This window comes from Macaca thibetana, chromosome 3 (assembly GCF_024542745.1).
Source record: "Macaca thibetana thibetana isolate TM-01 chromosome 3, ASM2454274v1, whole genome shotgun sequence".
Lineage (NCBI taxonomy): Eukaryota > Metazoa > Chordata > Mammalia > Primates > Cercopithecidae > Macaca > Macaca thibetana.
In genome coordinates this window covers 54,020,837-54,042,469 of record NC_065580.1, presented here as the reverse complement: position 1 = coordinate 54,042,469, position 21,633 = coordinate 54,020,837, and the positions used below count along the sequence as shown (strand labels likewise).

At 42.7% G+C, this 21,633-nt stretch overlaps 1 protein-coding gene across 15 annotated transcripts in view; it reads right to left on the bottom strand.

The window, feature by feature from the left end:
• Nucleotides 1-21,633, bottom strand: part of SRPK2 (SRSF protein kinase 2) — a 301,034-nt gene that overhangs the window by 19,295 nt on the left and 260,106 nt on the right. For all 15 annotated transcript variants that reach the window (XM_050782692.1, XM_050782696.1, XM_050782695.1 and 12 more), the window contains 4 exons: nt 12,390-12,555; nt 11,167-11,192; nt 8,935-9,181; nt 7,850-8,332 (listed from right to left, as the gene is read on the bottom strand). In XM_050782692.1, the coding sequence (XP_050638649.1) occupies nt 7,850-8,332; nt 8,935-9,181; nt 11,167-11,192; nt 12,390-12,555 (922 nt within the window). The remainder of the gene's footprint in view (nt 1-7,849; nt 8,333-8,934; nt 9,182-11,166; nt 11,193-12,389; nt 12,556-21,633) is intronic.

Here is a 21,633-nt window from a genome sequence, read left to right as displayed (position 1 = left end):
AACCAGGACTTTTATTTATTGTACAAGTAATTTTGAAATGGTATTTAAAAACCAAGCAGAAAAGTCTGTTCAATGTAGAACATTAAACACTGATATGATTTGGGTTTGTGTCCCTGACGGTATCTCATGTCGAATTGTAATCCCTCGTGTTGGAAGAGGAGCCTGGTGGGAGGTGACTGGATCATGGGGGCAGATTTCTACCTTGCTGTTCTTGTGATACTGAGTGAGTTCTCATGAGATCTGGTTGTTTAAAAGTGTGTAGCACGTCTCCCTTCTCTCCTCCTCCTGCTCCAGCCATGTAAGATGCCTGCTTCCCCTTCTACCATATTTTACAGTTTCCTAAGGCCTCCCCAGCCATGCTACCTATATAGCCTATGGAACCGTGAGTCAATTAAACCTGTTTTCTAAATAAACTACGGAGTTTCCAGTATTTTTATAGCAGTGTGAGAACGGACTAACACAAACACCTACCTAGGAGAGCCCCTTTGTTTCCTTGAAGCTGGGCAGTGCTGAAATGAACTAAACCTCTCTTGGGGTACGTATGAGCGATGGAACCAGGGTGCTTGAGGAGGCTCTGATTCTTCAGCAAGCCCCACAACAGGAAGGAGGGCCAGCCTTGCAACTTGCAGTAAAGCAGTGAACAGGCAAAGCCTCAGGACCTAGGGTGCCCACACAGCTCCCTAGCAGGGCTCCAGATAATTCTGACCAGTATCTTAACCCTCAAGACCTGTTCCTCCAGAATGTTAATCAACTGAGCCAGCCAGGTACAGATATTCCCTGCTCGCTACCTTCCATATGCCTGTTTCCTTGTTTATAAGGATTCTGATCCACTGCAGGGCCTCACCAAAGGCCAGGTATGAGCTCAGGAAAAGAAACACCAGAACTCAGCAAAAAATCAGAAAGAGCGCAGCACAAAGACCAACAAAAGAAGGCAAAATGTACATACACTGATTCACCTGGGGCTGAGAACAGAGGTCCAGGATAAATACAAAAATGCTGACCCAATGGGTAGATGAACAACACTAGACATGATTAGATGAATGCCTCATATGTCATTTAATCAAGGAGAATCAGCAAGAAGGAAAATGGAATTTGAGGTTTGAAGAATTGGATTTAAATCTAAGTTTCAATATCTACAAGGTGTAAGACTGGCAAATGACTTACACTGTATGAGGCTCGGTATTCAGGAAAAGAAGAATCGGAAGGGACCACCCCTTCCGCACCAAAGAAACTAAAAACCCAAACACACAAGAATCAGGACAGCATCTGGGTGCCTGGCCAGATTCAGGGGCTTCCCTCTGCTGTGACCTCTGCTGTGAACCATCATCTGGGGCAGGAGGCTCCCAACTGGTCAGTGAGGGACCAGAGAGCCGCAGCACAGGGAAGGGGAGGCCCAAGAGCAACTTCTACCCCCACAAACAACTCAAATCACAGGTCTAATGCGAAGAGGGCAAGGCCCTATTAAACGTATTGTGGTCCCCCTGAGCCACAGGATGATGTGGTTTCTTTTTCTCCATGAGAACAGGTAGCTGAGTTGGCTGTTATCTGAGGGCACTCAAGTCAAAGGAAATGATCTGTAATCTGCCACCCACTCCGAGATGTTGTTTTTAAAAACATTTCTCAGGAGCTGCTTACTTCAATCACGCTAGAAGAAATACTTTCAAAGACCCAACACCTCACATTTAAATTCAGGGATTTTTTTTTTTTTTTGGAGACGGAGTCTCCCTCTGTTGCCCAGGCTGGAGTGCAGTGGCACGATCTTGGCTCACCGCAACCTCCGTCTCCCGTGTTCAAACAATTCTCCTGCCTCAGCCTCCCGAGTAGCTGGGATTACTGGCACCTGCCACCACGCCCGGCTAATTTTTGTGTTTTTAGTAGAGACGAGATTTCACCATATTGGCCAGGCTAGACTTGAACTCCGGACATCAAGTGATCTGCCCACCTCGGCCTCCCGAAGTGCTGGGATTACAGGCATAAGCCGCCACACTTGGCCTAAATTCGGGTTTTTTTCTTTTTTTTTTTTGTACTTAATATCCTTCATTAAGGTTCACTGAACACAATCTCTTTGGTGACATGCTGTTATCCTCCTGGTTCGGGTTTGTAAACAGTTACTCAGCTTCTAAGATGTTCCAAATGATGCTAGGTAATGTATCTCAATAACTTAATTGCATAAAAACACAACAGGAGGTAAAAGAGATTTTGTTTTTCTTTCTTTTCTCACTATGATAGTTCCTGAACTAAGGTACCAGACTGCTACATTCCCAAAAAGCCCACTGAAACCCAAATGGAATGCTTTTGTTGCATCTCCTCTGACTGAGTCACCACGGTAGTGACCTGTCACACGGTTTCCTTCTTACAGATAATGGTGACACAAAGGACAAACTGGAGCTGTCTTCCTTCCAAAATGAAAACTTGCAACTGCACTCTGCTTCCACTAAGAGGGGAATGAGTGGAAAGCTTTCACTTCGGGAAGAACTGAGCCCCTTGAGTCACCTTCTGACACACTAGTCTCCGGGTGACACTGTGGTCACTCATTCCACAAGACGCTATCATAGAAACTAGATGGTAGCCAACAACGCCTCAGCATGATGAGACAGCTGCTGTCACATGCACATAACACATGGTGCTAGGCACACACTGACTCTTTACATTGTAAGAGGTCCTTATGAGGATGGCGAGAATATCCCCTCTATATGGAGGAGGTTCAGTATGAGGCCCAAAGAAGTAGTGGAACTAAGAGATTGAATGTTGCCACCTCAACCATTCACACAACAAGTATTTACTGAGTCCCTTCTGTGTGCTAAGCATGGTCTTGGTACTGGAAACACAGTAAGAAAAAAACACAAGCCAAATTAGGAAACTCGTGTACTGGCTGAAAATATGGGCATTAAGGCAAATAAATGAGGAATCCACACATTCCGTCAGGTTATGAATCCACACATTCAACAGGCTATGAAGAAAAACAAAGCAGAGAAAGGAGATGGATAATGCCAAGGCTGTTCAGGGGAGATCTTTTCTGAGAAGGTGACATTCAGGAGAGGTCTGAAGAAAGGCAGGCATGAAAGTAAGAGAAGTCTGAGGCAAAGGATACAGGAAGTACAAAAATCCTAAGGCAGAAACAGGCTTGCAACTTTGAGAAACTTTAGAAAGAAGCCAGTGTGAATGGTGTAGAATGAATTAGGGAAACCACTGGAGAGTTTGTCAGCTTCAGTGAGGGACACCTCAGGGCATCACTCTACATGGGAAACACAATGGAGATCATTTTGGTGAGGGGGAGTGGGTATAGGGGAAGAAGTTATGCTTTGAACAGTTCTCTCTGGACTGCCAGACAGAGACATACTGGTGCGCAGGAGCTGAAGTGACAGGAGCATGGAGGCTGTGTTACAGCAGCCTAGGCAAGGACTGACAGTGGTGTGGGTCCCCATCGAGTGACACAGAAAGGATTCCAGAAATATCCCACAGGTAAGACCAACATAATCACCCTGTTCTAGGGCCTTTGTCCTTCAGATGTGTTGAGCCAAGATATGCACTATGGCTCTGGCAGCTGAACATCTAAGAGGGATGGATCATCCTCTTCTCAACCTTCAGTGGCTGCCAAATTACTCTAGGAAAAAAGTGTATTGTTTAGCCTGACATTTAGGTTCCTTCAAGCTCCTCAAACCGGCCCCAATCTTTCTTCTACTATGCCCTAACGTGTACATTCTGCCCTAAAGACAGGATCTTCATTGTTTCTCTTGCCACATGCAGTACCATGTGGTCAAGTGCAAGACTCTAGGTTATACCCCTTTCCATGCAGAAAACAAAAAACACCTCCCATGGGGGAGGCTGTCCTTGCTTACCAAATGGCCAAGCTGTGGGCAAAAACTGAGTGCTTCCAAACAAAGGAGATCCTGTCGCTGGTACATCCCTAGAATTTGACAATATTAAAACGCTCTGCAAGACCTCCAGTTTCTAACTGATGCAACAGGTGTTGGGGATGGTATGTGTGTTGGACACAGTAAAATTGTGATTATAAATGGAAAAAAGTGGGAGAAAGGAAAGAGAAGAAGAATACAACAAGGTATCACTCATTTGTTTGTTCATTATTCAATAAATATTTACCTTAGCACTGAATCAGATGCCAAGGATGCAAAGATAAAAACGCACTGCACTCTCTAAGAGTTCACATTCTAATGAGAAGACAATGACAAGAGCACTGCCCATACAACTAAGATGAGCATGGCCAGCAGGAGCAGAGGGGACAGAGAACTAAGCCTGCTGGGGACACAGGAGGCTCACCCAGGAGGCAGGCTACCGTGTTGGATCATATCCTGGATCAGGAAAATTTAAGAAGAAAATTTTAGAATTATTGAGGAAATTTGAATATGGAATAAATAATAGATGATATTAGGCCAGGCACGTAGTGGCTCAGGCCTATAATCTTAGCATTTTGGGAAGCCAAGGTGGGCAGATCACTCAAGCCCATAAGTTTAAGACCAGCATGGGCAACATGGTAAAACCCTACTTTCTCTACCAAAAAGACAAAAATTGGCCAGGCATGGTGGTGCCGACTGTAGCCCCAGCTACCTGGGGGGCCGAGGTGGGAGGATCACTTGAGCCAGAAAGCAGAGGTTGCAGTGAGCCGAGATCACGCCACTGCACTCCAGCCTGGGCGATAGAGCAAGACCCTGTCTCTATATTATTATATTTAATAATATAAAATTAGTGCTATTCTTACACGTTATAATAGTATTATTGTTACAATGGAGGACATCCTAATTCATCTCTCAGAAGATGAATGCTTAAGTATTTAGGAGTGAAGTATCCTAATATGTGTAGCATGCAGTGTCTGTGTAAAGAAAGTATATGCAATGTGGCAAAATGTTAATTGCTCAATCTATGTGGAGGATACAGAGTTGTTTATTGTACTATTCTTTCAAAATAAAAAAAAATACAAAGATGCTCTAATAATTCCTTCCTGCACCCTCCTGGATGGTGCTGGCTATGCAGGGATGTACACTCTCCACTGTGGAGACCACTGCTGTAGATGATGGGGACCTGTGGAAACTGTGAGCAGGGGAATACACTGATCGGGTGAGCATACTGCAAAGACACTCTAGCAGCACCATGGAAGGGCATGCTGAAAGGCAGGTGGGGAGAAAAGCTGGAGAGAACACAAAGCCAAGAGACCAGTAAGGAGCCTCCGTAACAGCAGAGGCAAGCAATGACAGTGCCCACTGTAGGGCCAAGGCAAGCAGGACCCCTACTTATGAGGTATGACTAGCAAAACGAGATGATTTACTGGATGTAAGAGAAAAAAGGGGGACATACTGATGATCAAGTTTCTCACTGACGCAACAAGAAATGGTGGTAACAAGCGCAGGAAATACAGCATGTGTAGCAGGTTGGCAGGGTGAGTTGTATTCTGGTTTTTAACATGTAAGGTTTGAAGTTTCCTGTGACAGAGATGGAGCTGTCATGTAAACAATAGGGTAAGTTTTATGACTTGCCTGGGCCTCGATGGTGACCACGTGGTAACAAGCAGCAATTGTGCTCCTTTACATGGATTGTGATGACCAAGGCAACTTACATTCAATGGGAAATTTTTCAATATATTATTGTATGTTATTTATCTACCTTTGCCATTGACCTGTTGTATTTAACTCAGTGCTACTAACAACCCTAGAGGTAGCCATTTCTTTCCTTTGATAGAGGAATAAGCCAAGGCTCAGACAGGATAAGAAACCAAAGTTCCACAGTTATTAAGTTCTGAGCTGGGGATTAATCTGATGATACGTGGGTGCCTCTCGGTGTCTGTGGGGAACTGGTTTCAGGACATCCTGAGGACACCGAAATCCACAGATGCTCAAGTCGCTGATATAAAATGGTGTAGTGCTTGCATGCAACCTACATACATCTTCCTATATACTTTAGTTGATCTCTAGTTATTTATAATACCTGCTACAATGTAAATGGTATGTAAATAGTTGTTATACTGTATTGTTTAGGGAATAATGACAAGGGGGAAAAGTCTGTACATGTTCAATAAAGACACAGGTTTTTTTTTTTCCCCTCCAACTGTTTTCCATCTGAGGCTGGCTGAGCACATGGATGTGAAATCCACAGATGTAAAACCCATGGATACGGAGGGTTGGCTGTAACTGAAGCCACTGCAGCCTAAGCTAATACTTGCAAACTAAGTACAAATAAAAAAGGTACTTTGGTCTGGTCATGGTGGCTCACACCTGTAATCCCAGCACTTTGGGAGGCTGGGGAGGGCGGATCACCTGAGGTCAGGCATTGGAGACCAGCCTAGCCAACATGGTGAAGCTCCGTCTCTACTAAAAATATAAAAATTAGCCAGGCATGGTGACAGGCGCCTGTAATCCCAGCTATTCGGGAGACTGAGGCAGGAGAATTGCTTGAGTCCAGGAGGCAAAGGTTGCAGTGAGCTGAGATTGCACCACTGCACTCCAGCCTGGGCAACTAGACTGAGACTGTCTCAAAATAAATAAATAAATAAATAAATAAATAAATAAATAAAATAGAAATAATTAAAAAGATACTTTGTAAATTACTTTCTATATGAAACTTCGGCCGGGCGCGGTGGCTCACGAGGTCAGGAGTTTGAGATCAGCCTGACCAACATGGTGAAAACCCGTCTCTACTGAAAATACAAAAACTAGCTGGGCGTGGTGGCGCACGCCTGTAATCCCAGCTACTCAGGAGGCTGGGGCGGCAGAATCGCTTGAACCCGGGAGGCAGAGGTTGCAGTGAGCTGAGATCACGCCACTGCACTCAAACCTGGGCAACAGAGCAAGACTCAATCTCAAAAAAAAAAAAAAAAGAAACCTCAAGAGAAAAATTGAACTGCAACAGCAACAATAAATCTGGATAAGGTACATCTCGCTACTGCCCTTTCCCAGACATGAACCTACATTCTATGTAAGCACCTTCAAACACTCCCTATAAAGGGGAACAGGAGCTGACCACGTCCAGCCAAGTAAAGAAAGCAAATCCTTAGGAGGATTCATCATAGCCAGCGTGTAACAAAGCCAGCTCACTTAGCGTGCAATTCCAGACTCTGGAACCAAAGGGGCTGTATAATGTCTTGGGTGGTTTGCACGGCTGGCTCATCAATTACTCACTGTGTGTTAAACAGTCTTGTCAGCAGAGGGAGCAGAGGAGGTTTCAGAGCTTTTCCACCATGAGTCAGAATGGAAACCAACTGTGTTACCCAGTTTCACTTACTAGAGTCACTCGGCATTGACTCCCAAAATAAAGGTTTCAATAAGTCAAGCCTTCTTAGGTAGACAAGAACACAAGAGCCAACCTATAATCTGTCATCACATCTAAATCCATGCCAATTCCTTGAAAATTACAATCCTGGGCCCGTTATCAATAGTAGGGTCCTATAATCAGGAACAAATATCAAAAGACAATATGACACTTCTTTCTCAACAGAGTCAAAGAGGAGGTATACTTTTCTTGAATAGAAACAAAACAAAACAAAAAAAACTATAATAATATCAGATAGAAGAAGATACAAATGACAAACTAAACTACACATTCTAGAAAGATGTAAGTTGCAAAAACTGGAAGGTTTTTGCAAATGATGCTGCTGACTATAAATATATTAAAAATGAGAACTGATCAGAAATAAGATTTGGTATGCAGAGAGCAAGAGATAGTCTAGTGGCATAGAACATGTATTTAAATCACATTACTTCTTCATGAGTATAAAAGTAATAAAAATGATTAGCACACACAAACAGGGCTTGGCCACTTCCAGCCAGTTCCTTCATAGCATTTGTTAACGGCACGTCCCTGGAGTCAGTAATGGCAGACAGTTGATGGGAAGAACACTTACCTTTTGGCAAATCCCCAGTACTGGAGGCTGAAACCGTCCTGCTTCTGTCATGGGATGGACTGCTCTCCTCTTGCTCAGTAAGTGGTGATCCCTCAGAAAGCACAGAGCCGCAGGCCACAGGTTCTAAGGATCCAGAGAACAATGAGGTGGAAAACTCTGGGAACTGTGACTCGGGAATTTTATGTCGTCCATTTGGCAATTCACCATTGAATTGTTCATAGGAGCTGCTATATGTGTAATCACTTTCTGCATTTGGCTCATCAAGATTATATTCCTCAGGATTTGGGCAGTCTTCTTCGTCATCCTCTTCATCGTCCAGTTGCTGCTCCAGTGAGAATGGGCCATTCTCAATATGGCCATTGGTTTTAGGTGATTCTATCCACGTAGGGTCTATGTTCGCAAGTTCCTGATCTACATCATCTTCATCTTTTTCAATGTTTTCTTTCTCAGCATCTTCTTTCTCTTCCTGGTCCTCAGCTTCACCTTAAGAAGTTGATGGGTCAAGAATAAGAACTTGTTACTGTCCTTAATACGGCCTCACTAAGTACTTATCTCCATCAATAAAATACGTTTTGAATGTGTTTAACTTATGTACCACCTAGTAAACACCTCTTTGCTTTTGGGGTAAAAGCTTCAGGTTTTCTAAATCTCATTTTTCATTCATTTAATAATTGGCCTGCTCTTATAAGAAAAAGTTACCCTTAAGGGAAAATAACTCTTTCTAAATAAAGTTGCACTTCCATTTCTACCTTCTACAATCTTCAGAAATAGACTTGTGGTGCATTACAGTTAGGTAAAAAGTTAATGACAAAATAAAGCACCATCATTAGCATGACAGAAACATGGTATTTCTCAGACGTTTTACATTTTTTAAAAACTATTTTGAAATGTTAACATATTTCTGGCATACAGTTCACAAATGATGAAGTACAAGGCTGTCTCCCATATTTCCCAGTAGGGAGTTGGAGAGAATCGGACTTGTCATCTGCAGCAGCAGCACAAATCAGCCCCCAAGCTGACTGGGTAGGACCCTACTAATGGAGCTCTGAGGACCCCATGCAGCCCAGGTTCGAGGCCCCACTGACCATTGTCCTTTGCAGTCTCTGTCTCGGCCGCCTCCTCTAATCCTGTTGTTTTTAGTTTCACCTCTGGGCAGTATTCGCCATCCTGGTCATTGGAAGGTGCAGCTGAGGTGATGTTTTCTTCTATTATTTTCCTTTCAGCTTCTCGCTCCAATTCTTCTATCTCCTGCAGGCGTTTCTCCAATAACTCAGCCTGCCTCTTCTGTTTCTTTTTCAGTTTTTTCTTTTTGTTTTTAGATATTTTTCCTATCTATAACATGTTAAGAAAAGACCACAGGTCAGTTTTCTTCTTTTTAAAGTACCACATGATAGTATAACTGCTAGCAGCATGGCAAATACCAATAAATTCTGCTTTCTCATGCCATATTCTACTAAAATCCCAAACCCAGACAGATCTACTTTGTGGTAAGGCTTACAGTAAAATCAAAGGGAAAGCAGTGCTGACTGATCTCATGTGCTGGGTCTACCACCAGGTCCTACCCTCAAAGGGATAGAGCTTAAATCCAGTAAGTCTTCACCATTCAAACCCTAAGAGAACTGAAGTTTGAAATTCTCTTGGCCTTAAAGGAGAAGCTCCTCTTGCAAGTTTTATTTGCTGCTGTCTATATACAAACTAACAACATCCCACCTCCTCAATGCCAAAAATGAAACAGGTGCCTGAGCAGGTGTATGTCACTGTGTGTCTGGGGCTCACATATGAAGCTCTTAGCAGCCAAGACAACATGAATTCTAAGAGATAAGCCTATTCAGCAAAGGGAAAAAAGAAAAAGCCACAGCTTTTGTCTGCCTCCCATCATGGCCACCCGACTTGCCAAGCACTGGCAATGAAAGACTCCAACCTTTCAAACAATCAGTGAACTCAGGCAGCTCAAGCCAGGGAAAAACTATGGGAAACAATCCGGGCGTCTCAGCAGGCCAGGAAGCGTAATTATTACAGCTTCCTCTTGTTCCAGAACTTACATTCCAAATCAAGGGCTGTCTCAGTAAACATAGTGTTTTGCTGTTGTTTTGTTTTTGGTTTATTTTTTCTTTGAGACTGAGTCTCGTTCTGTTGCCCAGGCTGGAGTGCAGTGGTGTGATCTCAGCTCACTGCAACCTCCACTTCCCGAGTTCAAGTGATTCTCATGTCTCACCCCCTCAGGTAGCTAGGAGTACAGGTGCACGCCATCACACCCAGCTGATGATGATGATGATGATGATGATGATTATTATTGACACAGAGTCTCGCTCTGTCGCCCAGACTGGAGTGCAGTGGCGTGATCTCGGCTCACTGCAACCTCCACCTCCTGGGCTCAAGCGATTCTTCTGCCTCAGCCTCCTGAGTAGCTAGGATTACTGGTGTCCACCAGCACACTCGGCTAGTCTTTGCATTTTTGGTAGAGATGGGGTTTCACCATGTAGGCCAGGCTGGTCTCGAATTCCTGACCTCAAGTGATTCAGTGGCCTTGGCCTCCCAAAGTGCTGGGATTACAGGCATGAGCCACCACACCCAGTATCTAACAAGGACATACGGTTTTGACGGGACCACAAAATAGATCAGTCTCTTTCTTATTTAATATCTGGATGGAAAAAAATTAGAACAGCAGCTTCAGAAAAACAGGTAACTTAGCAGCCAATCAGAAATAATGTAAAGTGATTTTGAAATAAAAATACTTCAACTGCATCACCTCACATTTCACTGAACTTGGCCAACGACAGTCCAGAAAATGCATAAAGAAGACAATCTTTGAAAGGCTCTAACTATCCCAACTCTGCAAAGATACGAAAAATTAACAAGACAGGCTGGACGTGGTAGCTCACGCCTGTAATCCCAGAACTTTGGGAGGCCGAGGTGGGCAGATCACTTGAAGTCAGGAGTTCGAGAACAGTCTGGCCAACACGGTGAAACCCCATCTCTACTAAAAATACAAAAATTAGCTGGGTGTGGTGGCGGGTGACTGTAATCGCAGCTACTTGGGAGGCTGAGGCACAAGAATTGTTTGAACCCAGGAGGGGGAGGTTGCAGTGAGCCAAGATGGCACCACTGCACTCCAGCCTGAGTGGCAGAGCAAAACTCAGTATCAAAAAAAAAAAAAAAAAATTAACAAGACAGTAAGTCTTACCTATTTGAGGATACACAACTTTTATAAATGTGTTCACCCTTTAAATACACAACTTTTTAATAATTTGAACAACTCAATAATAAATGGTCTCTTTTGACATGGTGCATATAAAGTAATATGTGTAAGTACTTACAGGTTTCTGCTGTGGAGCCGTACTCACTAAAACAAAATGAAACAAAATCGACATTTAGCAGAAAACAGACACATACCTTCACGTAGGTCATTCGAACTGCAAAGTGAAATAATTATTGTCTTTTAATGGCTATCCAACTTCAAAAACTATTAATCAGAGCTTCTTAATCACAGGAATCTAGAGAAAGTTTATGCACTGAAACAAATGAGTGACTCTTGAAGGCATAGCAGAAGTTGCTCACACTGAGCCATTTCTCTTATTTATCTAAAATGAAATACTAATACATCTCAAAAACAGTCAAGCCCAAAGCACCAACAGATAAGAAAATGGGAAAGAATTCATACATATCACAGTCATTAAACCAAATTTGTTTAAAATATAATGAAATGATCAATTTAGATTAGATGTACATCTATATTTGAAATCTATTTTGCAAGCTTTCTACAATTTAAATCAAATATTGCAGTTGGTATGCAGCAAACAGTCTGGGAATCACATGATTAAACCCCTACACCAGGGCCAAAAGTTTGACAGGCTGGGTCCATGATCTAAACAACACCCTGATGGCAGTAAAGGAGATGTGAAGAGAGCCCCAGGCAGTCCCAGGAGCCTCAGCCCTTTAGTATACATGCTTGCCTGACAACACACAAAGGCACAGACCACGGTGTCGTGTCGAAGAGTGAGAAGCACAGTCCACACTTCACTGCACCACCACCCCGACCCCAGCCCAGAAGTAAAAATATCCCAATACTCAGGTCACTTGGTCTTCTTCCCCCACCATCAGGCCTTTTCTAACTAACTCCAAATCTGTTGATAAAACTCAGATTGACATAGCTATGCTAAATGGACAACAGGAATTACTGTAACAAAACTGAAGCTAGAAAAATATTCTGATGACTAAAGGTCAGCTACAGGAAAGCTGTTACTATGTTCTCCTCTGCAGAGAAGTGGGCAACAGAAAAAAATGTTCAAATATAGATGAAGCAGCAACTACAAATTTAAATGGCCTTTTAAAGGGGGACAAAAGTAAATAATTTTAACATTAAAATATAATGTAGCTGGGGTATTTTCCATTTCAAGAAAAGGGTGCAGTTATTTCCAGCAATTAAACTTTTCCAAAAAGTTCCTTATATGTAACATTTGATTCAGATACCTTCAACAACTGCAACTTTGCAAGCTCACAACGCCCCCAAACTGAAATGAAGCTAGCTCAGCTCCCTCACCTGCAGACCCTGAAGGAGGAGGAGCACCTGCTTTCTGCCACTCAGTGGCCTCAGCTGCCATTCTTCTCACATAGGCATCATCCACACACATCAAGATGTTTTCTGGCTTTATGTCAGTATGAATGATCTTGCACTTACTGTGTAGATAATCTAACCCTTGAAGGACCTGGATATAGTAAAATCAAGAGAGAAGATAAGCTATTAATACTTCATTATATAACTTTTATTTATTTGAAAAACATGTAATACGATGACAAGGTACAAAGTTTGATAAACACAAAAGGATATTTAGTAAAAATCTCCCTCCCATGACTACCTGCATAGGAATCCAGCTCTCCTTTCTATAAGCAACAAATATGTATAATTTCAGAGATTTATGCTCATAGAAGCAAATGCATCTACATACAGTTGAACCTTGAACAACATGGGTTCACTTATACCCATATTTTTTCTTCCACCTCTGCCACCTGAGACAGCAAGACCAACCCCTCAGCCTACTCAACGCGAAGATGATGAGGATGAAGACCTTTATGATGATCTACTGAATATGATCTATCTACTTAATGAATAGTAAGTATATTTTATCTTCCTTATGATTGTCTTAACATTTTCTTTTCTCTAGCTTACTTTATTGTAAGAATATGCTATATAACACGTTAATCAACTGGTCATGTCATCAGTAAGGATTTTGATCAACAGTATGCCAGTAGTCAAGTCAGAAGCCAGATCCGGATTTTCAACTCCATTGGAGGGGGTTGGTCAGTACCTCTAACCCTTGTGCTGTTCAAGCATCAACTATACATACTTCAATAACAACTATATTCACGTATCATACAATTGACCCCTTTAGGTATAGAATTCAATGGGTTTTAGATGTGCGACTATCACTACTATTTATTTTTTTAATTTTTATTTTTTAATTTTTAATTTTTTTATTTTTTTGAGACAGAGTCTCACTCTGTCACCCAGGCTGGAGTGCAGTGCGCGATCTCAGCTCACTGCAACCGCTGCCTCCCAGACTCAAGCAATTCTCCTGCCTCAGCCTCCCAAGGAGCTGGGATTACAGGCATGTACCACCACGCCTGGCTAATTTTTTTGTATTTTTAGTAGAGACAGGGTTTCACCATATTGGCCAGGCTGGTCTCGAACTCCTGAGCTTTGTGATCCACCTGCCTTGACCTCCCAAAGTGCTGGGATTACAGGCGTGAGCCACCGCCCCTGGCAACTATCACCGCTATTTAAATGACAACACTTTCATTGCTCCAAAAAGAAACAACATATTCATTAGCATTCACTCCCCCATATCCCTCCTACCCCATCTAACCCTTAGCAACCACTCATCTACTTGCTGATTCTGAACATTTCCTATAAATGGAATCATATAAAGTATTTTTTGTAACTGGCATCATGTTTTCAAGTTTGACTCTTGTGCTGCATGTATTAGTACTTCACTTATTTTTATTGGCAAATAGTATTCCACTGTATGGAGATAAAATATTTTGCTTATTCCTTCACTTCATGAACATTTGGGTTATTTTCACTTTAGGGGCTATAAAAATAATACTGCCATACTGCTATTCACACTTGCGTATACATTTTTGTGTGAACTTACTTTTTTTTTGAGGGGAGGTATATACCCAGGAGTTACCATAATTAGCTCATATCGTGCCTCTATATTTAGCTTTTTGATAAACTGCCAAAGTGTTTTCCACAGCGGCTGCATCATTTTACATTCCTATCACCAGTGTATGAGGGTTCCAATTCTTCACCCTGAACAACACTATCTTTTTTACTTTATCCACCCAAGTGGATATGCAGTATCTCGTTACAGTTTTGATCTATATTTCCCTGATGGCTAATGACGTCCATACATTTTTAACACTGCAAGAGAAGGGGGGCTTGATTTAAATAGAAAATAGCCTTAGTATCTAGACAATGCTACAGCATCATACTAAAAGAAAGTGATGAACCAAGATATTCATATTTATCATATTAAAACAATCAATCAAAAACTTACAGTGTCAGTGACCTGAATACAAGGTCAATGTTTTTCTATAATTATTTCCACTGGAGAATAATTTTTTCAATTATTTCCATAAACAAAATTTATTTTTACAAAACAGATCACGTTCTCATATGAGCATTAGAAATTCCAAATGTTAAGCAAATATTACATCAATCACCATTCAAATAATGAATCGAATGGGCATTTTGTTCACAAGAGACAGGAAGTGTTATATGTTTCACATCATCCAACACTGAAATATTCCCAGTTTAATCGACAGTCTGTTATCAGGAAGGCATCTGATCAACAGCAGGCTATTAGTAGTTAGCCTACTGTTAGTAGAAGTTTAAAGTAGCATTATGTAAGTGAGAGGGAACAAAGATTTTACAAGGAAAATGAAAACAGGAATATCTGTCTCTTAAAAAGGATCAAAATGCCTACAAACATTTAAAACAACTTTACCTTAGGGAGTATTTTTATATAAATTCACTGAATGTGCATCGGCTGAGCTCCTATCACATGCCATTATTCCAGGTGTTTGATATATAAAAGCTCCCAGGCTTCATGTTGCTTACAGTCCTCATATCCTCACAGAGCTTACCAATTCAGGACAGGAAATGAGTATGAGGGGTGGGGGAATTGGCCAAAAAAAAAACCAAGATGAATCATGGGCATGGCAAATATTATTTAATAAGATATTGACAAGTTCCTGGTAAGTACCAGTAAAGTAGATAAAACTAGGATAAGATTTTAAGACTTGATTTTTTGCCTTAGAATATTTACTGTTTTGGACAATACTGCAATTAGGATATGTTTAAATTACATTTAAAATGTCAAGGCTGTGCTCGGCCTTGCCTTGTAATCCCAGCACTTCGGGAGGCCGAGGCAGGCAGATCACTTGAGGCCAGGAGTTCAAGACCAGCCTGGCAAATATGGTGAAACCCTGTCTCTACTAAAAACACAAAAAAACTGCACAGGCATAGTGGCACAGGCATGGTAGCACACGCCTGTAATCCCAGCTATGCAGGAGGCTGAGGCACAAGGCGGAGGTCACAGCGAGCTGACATCATGGCACTGCACTCCAACCTAGGCAACAGAAAAAACCTCTGTCTCAAAAGAAAAAAAAAAATAAAATGTCAAAGGACCAATAGTAAGAAAGATAACATTATGTAAAATATTTCCATGGAGAACATGGTTACACTCTTGAAGGAAACACAATCCAATGGGCTCATGTTATTCAATGACATTCATGCATCTTCCTGGTGCAAACTGAATAATATGTGGAGTTTTACATCTGAACAGCCAAAGAGATTCTAAAAAGTACAAGAAATTAATGGAGAGGCACACTGATGTCGTCCAGCCCACAGAGGTCAAAGGAATACAATTTTTGAAAAATATTGGCTTTCCGACTAAAATTGTATTTCGGTATCAAATACTATCTCAAGGTAAAAATGTCAGTACTTTTCTTTCCTAAAATATCTTTGATCATTTTCTCACGCACAAGAATTTGTTTCTTTCACAGTTCAAAGGCTGATTCGCTGTGCAGGAGGCTACACAGTTAAGACTTAATGTGCCTCAGTGTGCAATGCATTCACATGAGGTCCCAATGACGATGCACCTTATGACAAGCAAGAAGTGATCTCAGTAAAAATTTAAAGTTCAAGATTTTAAAAAAATATTGGCTATTGCACTCAACTGGGCTAACTACCCTTAAACAGCAATGGGCAATACACACAAGGAAAATACTTTGCCACGGGGACAAATAAAGTTAGTTAAGATAATTCAAACCATTAAAGGAAATGGCAACAGGGCAGTGTTAAAAACATGACCTTGGACTCAGACTGCTCTTAAACTACTGCTCAACCATTTACTCATTGTGTTACCCCTGGGCAAGCTGTTTCAGCTGTTTGAGCTTTCATTCTTGTCTATAAGAGAGGGAAACATACTGTTACACACAAATATAGCAATAAGCATTAATCTATGGAGGCCGGGTATGGAAGCTCACACCTGTAATCCCAGCACTTTATGAGGCAGGCAGATCACGAGGTCAGGAGATCAAGACCATCCTGGCTAACATGGTGAAACCCCGTTTCTACTGAAAATACAAAAAAATTAGCCGGGTGTGGTGGCGGGCACCTGTAGTCCCAGTGACTTGGGAGGCTGAGGCAGGAGAATGGCATGAACTCGGGAGGCGGAGCTTGCAGTGAGCTGAGATTGAGCCACTGCACCACTCCAGCCTGGGCAACAGAGCCAGATGGAAAACTCACAAAAACAAAGTCTAGCACACAAGAAACTTAAATGGTAAAACTTATCTAAGTTAGAAGACTTATGCTGATACTGACTTACTGAATTATGATTTTCCATCACTTTTTTAAAAAATTAATTTATTTTTAGAGATGGGATCCCACTATGTTCCCCAGGCTGGAGAGCATTGGCTATTCAGAGGTGTAAGTATAGCACACTGTAGCCTCAAGTGCCGAGACCAGCTCGATCGGGGAGAATGTAATCCACTGGCACTAGAGGAATTAAAGACACACACAGAAATATAGAGGTATGAAGTAGGAAATCAGGGGTCTCACAGCCTTCAGAGCTGAGAGCCCCGAACACAGATTTACCCACATATTTATTAACAGTAAACCAGTCATTAGCATTGTTTCTATAGGTATTAAATTAACTAAAAGTATCCCTTATGGGAAACAAAGGGATAGGCCAAATTAAATGAATAGGTTGGACTAGTTAACTGCAGCAGGAACACGCCCTTAAGACTTAGATCACTCATGCTATTGTTTGTGGCTTAAGAATGCCTTTAAGTGGTTTTCCACCCTGGGCGGGCCAGGTGTTCCTTGCCCTCATTCCGGTAAACCCACAACCTTCCAGCGTGGGCGTCATGGCCATTACAAACATATTACAGTGCTGCAGAGATTTTGTTTACAGCCAGTTTTGGGGCCAGTTTATGGCCAGATTTTGGGGTAGTTGCTCCCAACATGCAAGCTTCTGGCCTCAAGTGATCCTCCTGCTTCGGCCTCCCAAGTAGCTGGGATTAAAGTGTGAGCCACCACATCTAGCTTCCTAAGTCACTTATTAAAGTTCTCTGGGTTGGCCCACATGGTGGCTTGCACCTGTAATCTCAGCACTTTGGGAGGTCACGGCAGGTGGATCACCTGAGGTCTGGAGTTCAAGACCAGCCTGGCCAACACGATGAAACCCCGTCTCTACTATAAGCCAGGCGTGGTGGCGCATGCCTGTAACTGCAGTTACTCGGGAGGCTGAGGCAGGAGAATCATTTGAACCCAGAAGGTGGTGGTTGCAGTGAGCTGAGATCACATCACCACACTCCAGTCTGGGCAACAGAGTGAGGTTCTGTCTCCAAAAAAAAAAAAAAATTATCTGAGTCTCAGTTGTTTCAATTTCTAATATAAAAGGGCTGTACTTGATAACCTGTATGGTATATCCCAGCAACAAACAAAACTTTGATTCCATAATTTAATTTTGAACTACTTTTTTTTTTTTTCTTTTTTTGAGATGGAGTCTCACTTTATCACCCAGGCTAAAGTACAGTGGCACGATCTCAGCTCACTGCAACCTCTACCTACTGGGTTCAAGCAATTCTCCTGCCTCAGCCTCCCTAGTAGCTGGGATTACAGGTGTGTGTCATCACTCCCAGCTACTTTTCGTATTTTAGTAGAGAGAGAGTTTCACCATGTTGGTCAGGCTGGTCTCAAACTCCTGACCTCAGGTGATCCACCCATTTCGGCCTCCCAAAGTGCTAGGATTACAGGCATGAGCCACCATGCCCGGCCTCAACTACTATTTTTAAATGGTTTTATTTTCCAAAATAGCATTTGTCTTTACCAGTGAAGCTTAAAGTAATAATGCACCCCAGAATCAACCAACATTGATGGGCACTCCTACAATTATTTATATAGGATAACTGTGACAATGGGAAATACAAAAAACACAAAACAAAAAGGAATCGTGTTTCATCCCCAAGGATAGATCTCCCCTTGCAAAATCTGACAGAGTTAAAGTCTTTACTAGTTCTTCCCTCTATTGCTTTTACTTGTCAAATCACAGTATGTTCATCTTTCTTGCCTAAAAACCTTAATACGGCTGGGCACAGTGACTCATGTCTGTAATCCCAGCACTTTGGGAGGCCGAAATGGGCAGATCACAACGTCAGGAGATCCAGTCCATCCTGGCCAACATGATGAAACCCGGTCTGTACTAAAAATACAAAAATTAGCTGGGTGTGGTGGTACAGGCCTGTAATCCCAGCTCTTCAGGAATCTGAGGCACAAGAACTACTTGAACCCAGGAGGCAGAGGCTGCCGTGAACCGAGATCGCGCCACTGCACTCCAGCCTGGGCGATACAGTGAGACTCCATCTCAAAAACAAACAAGAAACCTTAATACTTGGTGCCAGCAGGAGGCAGCAGTGATCCTTTGGCTGCCAGGGAAGCTGAGCTCAACCTAAGCCCAGATGCGCCAGGGACATGACTCTCAATCATCCCACTCAGGAAGCCAGTTCACACACATGAGGAACAAGTGCCAGGTTTCCCTGGGTAAAGTCAGACTTTGACTTCAGCAGCAGTGCAGAAAAGAAGGCCAAATCTAGGGCTGGGAGCTAGAAGCCCCAAGTCCTGTTCCAAATTAACTAGCTACAGGCTCAGAGAAGGTTCCTTCTTTTCCCTGAACCTCAAATTCATCTTCAAAATAAGAGGCTTGGTTAAAATGGTCTCAAAGCTTTCTCTCTGTACATCAACGTCTGTGTCAGATACCATCTATTACTGGTCTTCACAACACAAATCTGCTCCTCTCCACCACAACTTGATTGAAATAGGTCCTGTAATCTTGTAGATAAGTGGGGGAAGAGTCAAGCATAATGTGGAGACTCCTCTCAAGACTGTCTCCCTGGCCTTGCTTACAGCCCAGAGAGCAAAGCTTCCCCCAAAATTCTGAACTGTAAAAAGAAAGAGAATGAGAGCAACTTTCCGAATTATGCTCCGCTACTGGTGATAAGTTGGGGACTTTCTTCCTCCCACACCTGAACAAAGGACACCGGGCAGGGAGACTGTCTCCTCCTACTCTGTGGGTAATAGAACCTAATGAAGTGCCCAGAGAAACCCACGTGGGCAGCCAGATGGGCGGGCAGAGGAAGGAGGCAACCCCAAGCAGGAGTTTTTCATTGAGGATATTAATTACTTGTGGGTGTGGAGGACACCAAAGGGGCTCTCCGCAAGCCTAGAAGTTTCCTGCTGGAAACACTGAGGCTTCCACTAGATTTCCCTTCCAGAGTAAAACAGACAAGGCAGGTCCCACCAACTGCCTGTGAAAACCAAGATGTTAAACTCAACGGAGGAGCTTGGAAATACTTGTTACAATAAAAGAGGACAAGAGCCAGAGACATGCTCAAACCAAAAATCCAGGGGACGGCATCCTTACCCACATCGTCCTGAAATATTCTCTGCTCCTTTTTCTTTCTATCTCTAACTGGTGAGAATTAATGAGAAAATCCAGCAGCTGTACTTCTGAATGTCATCAGAAAGAAAGTTAAAGCTGCTGTGCCCAGCACTGGGACTGCACAAAGCAATGGGTCAGGAAAGCAGCTTAGTCCCTTGAAACGGAGCCACCTCACCACATTTCCTGAGTCGAGGGCTCAACATCCTGAGGAGAAATTCCAAGTCAATACAGCATCATGTGCACTACCACGCTGAACAAACCCAGTAATATAAAAATGTTTACCAAACTGACATGAAAGCTTCTGGTCTGAACTTGAACAATACTGGTTCAATCATAATAAAATTTACTGATAAACAGGGCCACTGAAAGAATTAAAATGGTAAATAAATACTAAGTGTAGACAAAATCAGCCAATGATACATGATACAGGTGGAAGGACCTGCGGGGCACCATCATGACTCTTGGCATACTCGAAGGTTGCACCCCAAAGGGAGAGGTCTGGAAAAACACTGGGTTTTAAATGTCTCATCTGGTTACATATTATAATAGCTACTTCATAAAATCTAATAGCTGTACTTTTTATGTTTGTTTGGAGACAGAGTCTCTCTGTCGCCCAGGCTGAAGAACAGTAGTGACACAATCTCGGCTCACTGCAACCTCCACATCCTGGGTTCAAGCAATTCCTGCCTCAGCCTCTCGAATAGCTGGGACTACAGGCGCGCGCCGCCACGCCCGGCTAAGTTTTAGTAGAGACAGGGTTTCCCTGTGTTGCCCTGGCTGGTCTCAAACTCTTGAGCTCAGGCAGTCCGCCCGCCTTGCCCTCCCAAAGTGCTGGGATTACAGGCATGAGCCACAGCGCCTGGCCTAATGGCTGTACTTTTAAACAATCTGATTACTAGCTCTACTATTAAGGCACAAGGAAACCATTTACCACAGAGACAAAAATGCACACTTTTCACTGACATATTACAATTTAAAATCATCTCAATCTTTCTATGTAGGACATTTTACACTACCCTGCAGTTAAGAGCATGGATTCTGAAACTACACCATCTGGATCCACCACAATAACTATGGGACTCTGAGGAAGATTCGTATCCCCACTGTGCAACATCTTAGGTAGAGTGAAGATAGTAACACCACTGGCCTCATAAGGTCGTGGTGAGGACTAAATACCATGATACAAATAAAGAACTTAAAACAATCAGTGCCCGAAAGAACACAGTAAGTGCTAGTTACAGTCATGATAACAGAAAGAGTAATAATATAATTTTAAAATCCTGGGCTACAGCTATAATTGCTAGTTTTTTCACCAATGTAGCAAAATCACCAAAATGCGAGCCTTGCCCTTGGCAAGCTTCATTTAACTAATGGCAAGCAGCCATGTTTTTTTTTTTTTTTTTTTTTTTGAGACGGAGTTTCGCTCTGTCGCCCAGGCTGGAGTGCAGTGGCCGGATCTCAGCTCACTGCAAGCTCCGCCTCCTGGGTTCACGCCATTCTCCTGCCTCAGCCTCCCGAGTAGCTGGGACTACAGGCGCCCGCCACCTCGCCCGGCTAATTTTTTTTTTTTTTTTTTTTTTTTTGTATTTTTTAGTAGAGATGGGGTTTCACCGTGTTAGCCAGCATGGTCTCGATCTCCTGACCTCATGATCCGCCCATCTCGGCCTCCCAAAGTGCTGGGATTACAGGCTTGAGCCACCGCGCCCGGCAAGCAGCCATGTTCTTACAAGGTTTCTGTAAAGAGCAATGAACTAAACCATAATCTCTTTAAGTAAAATG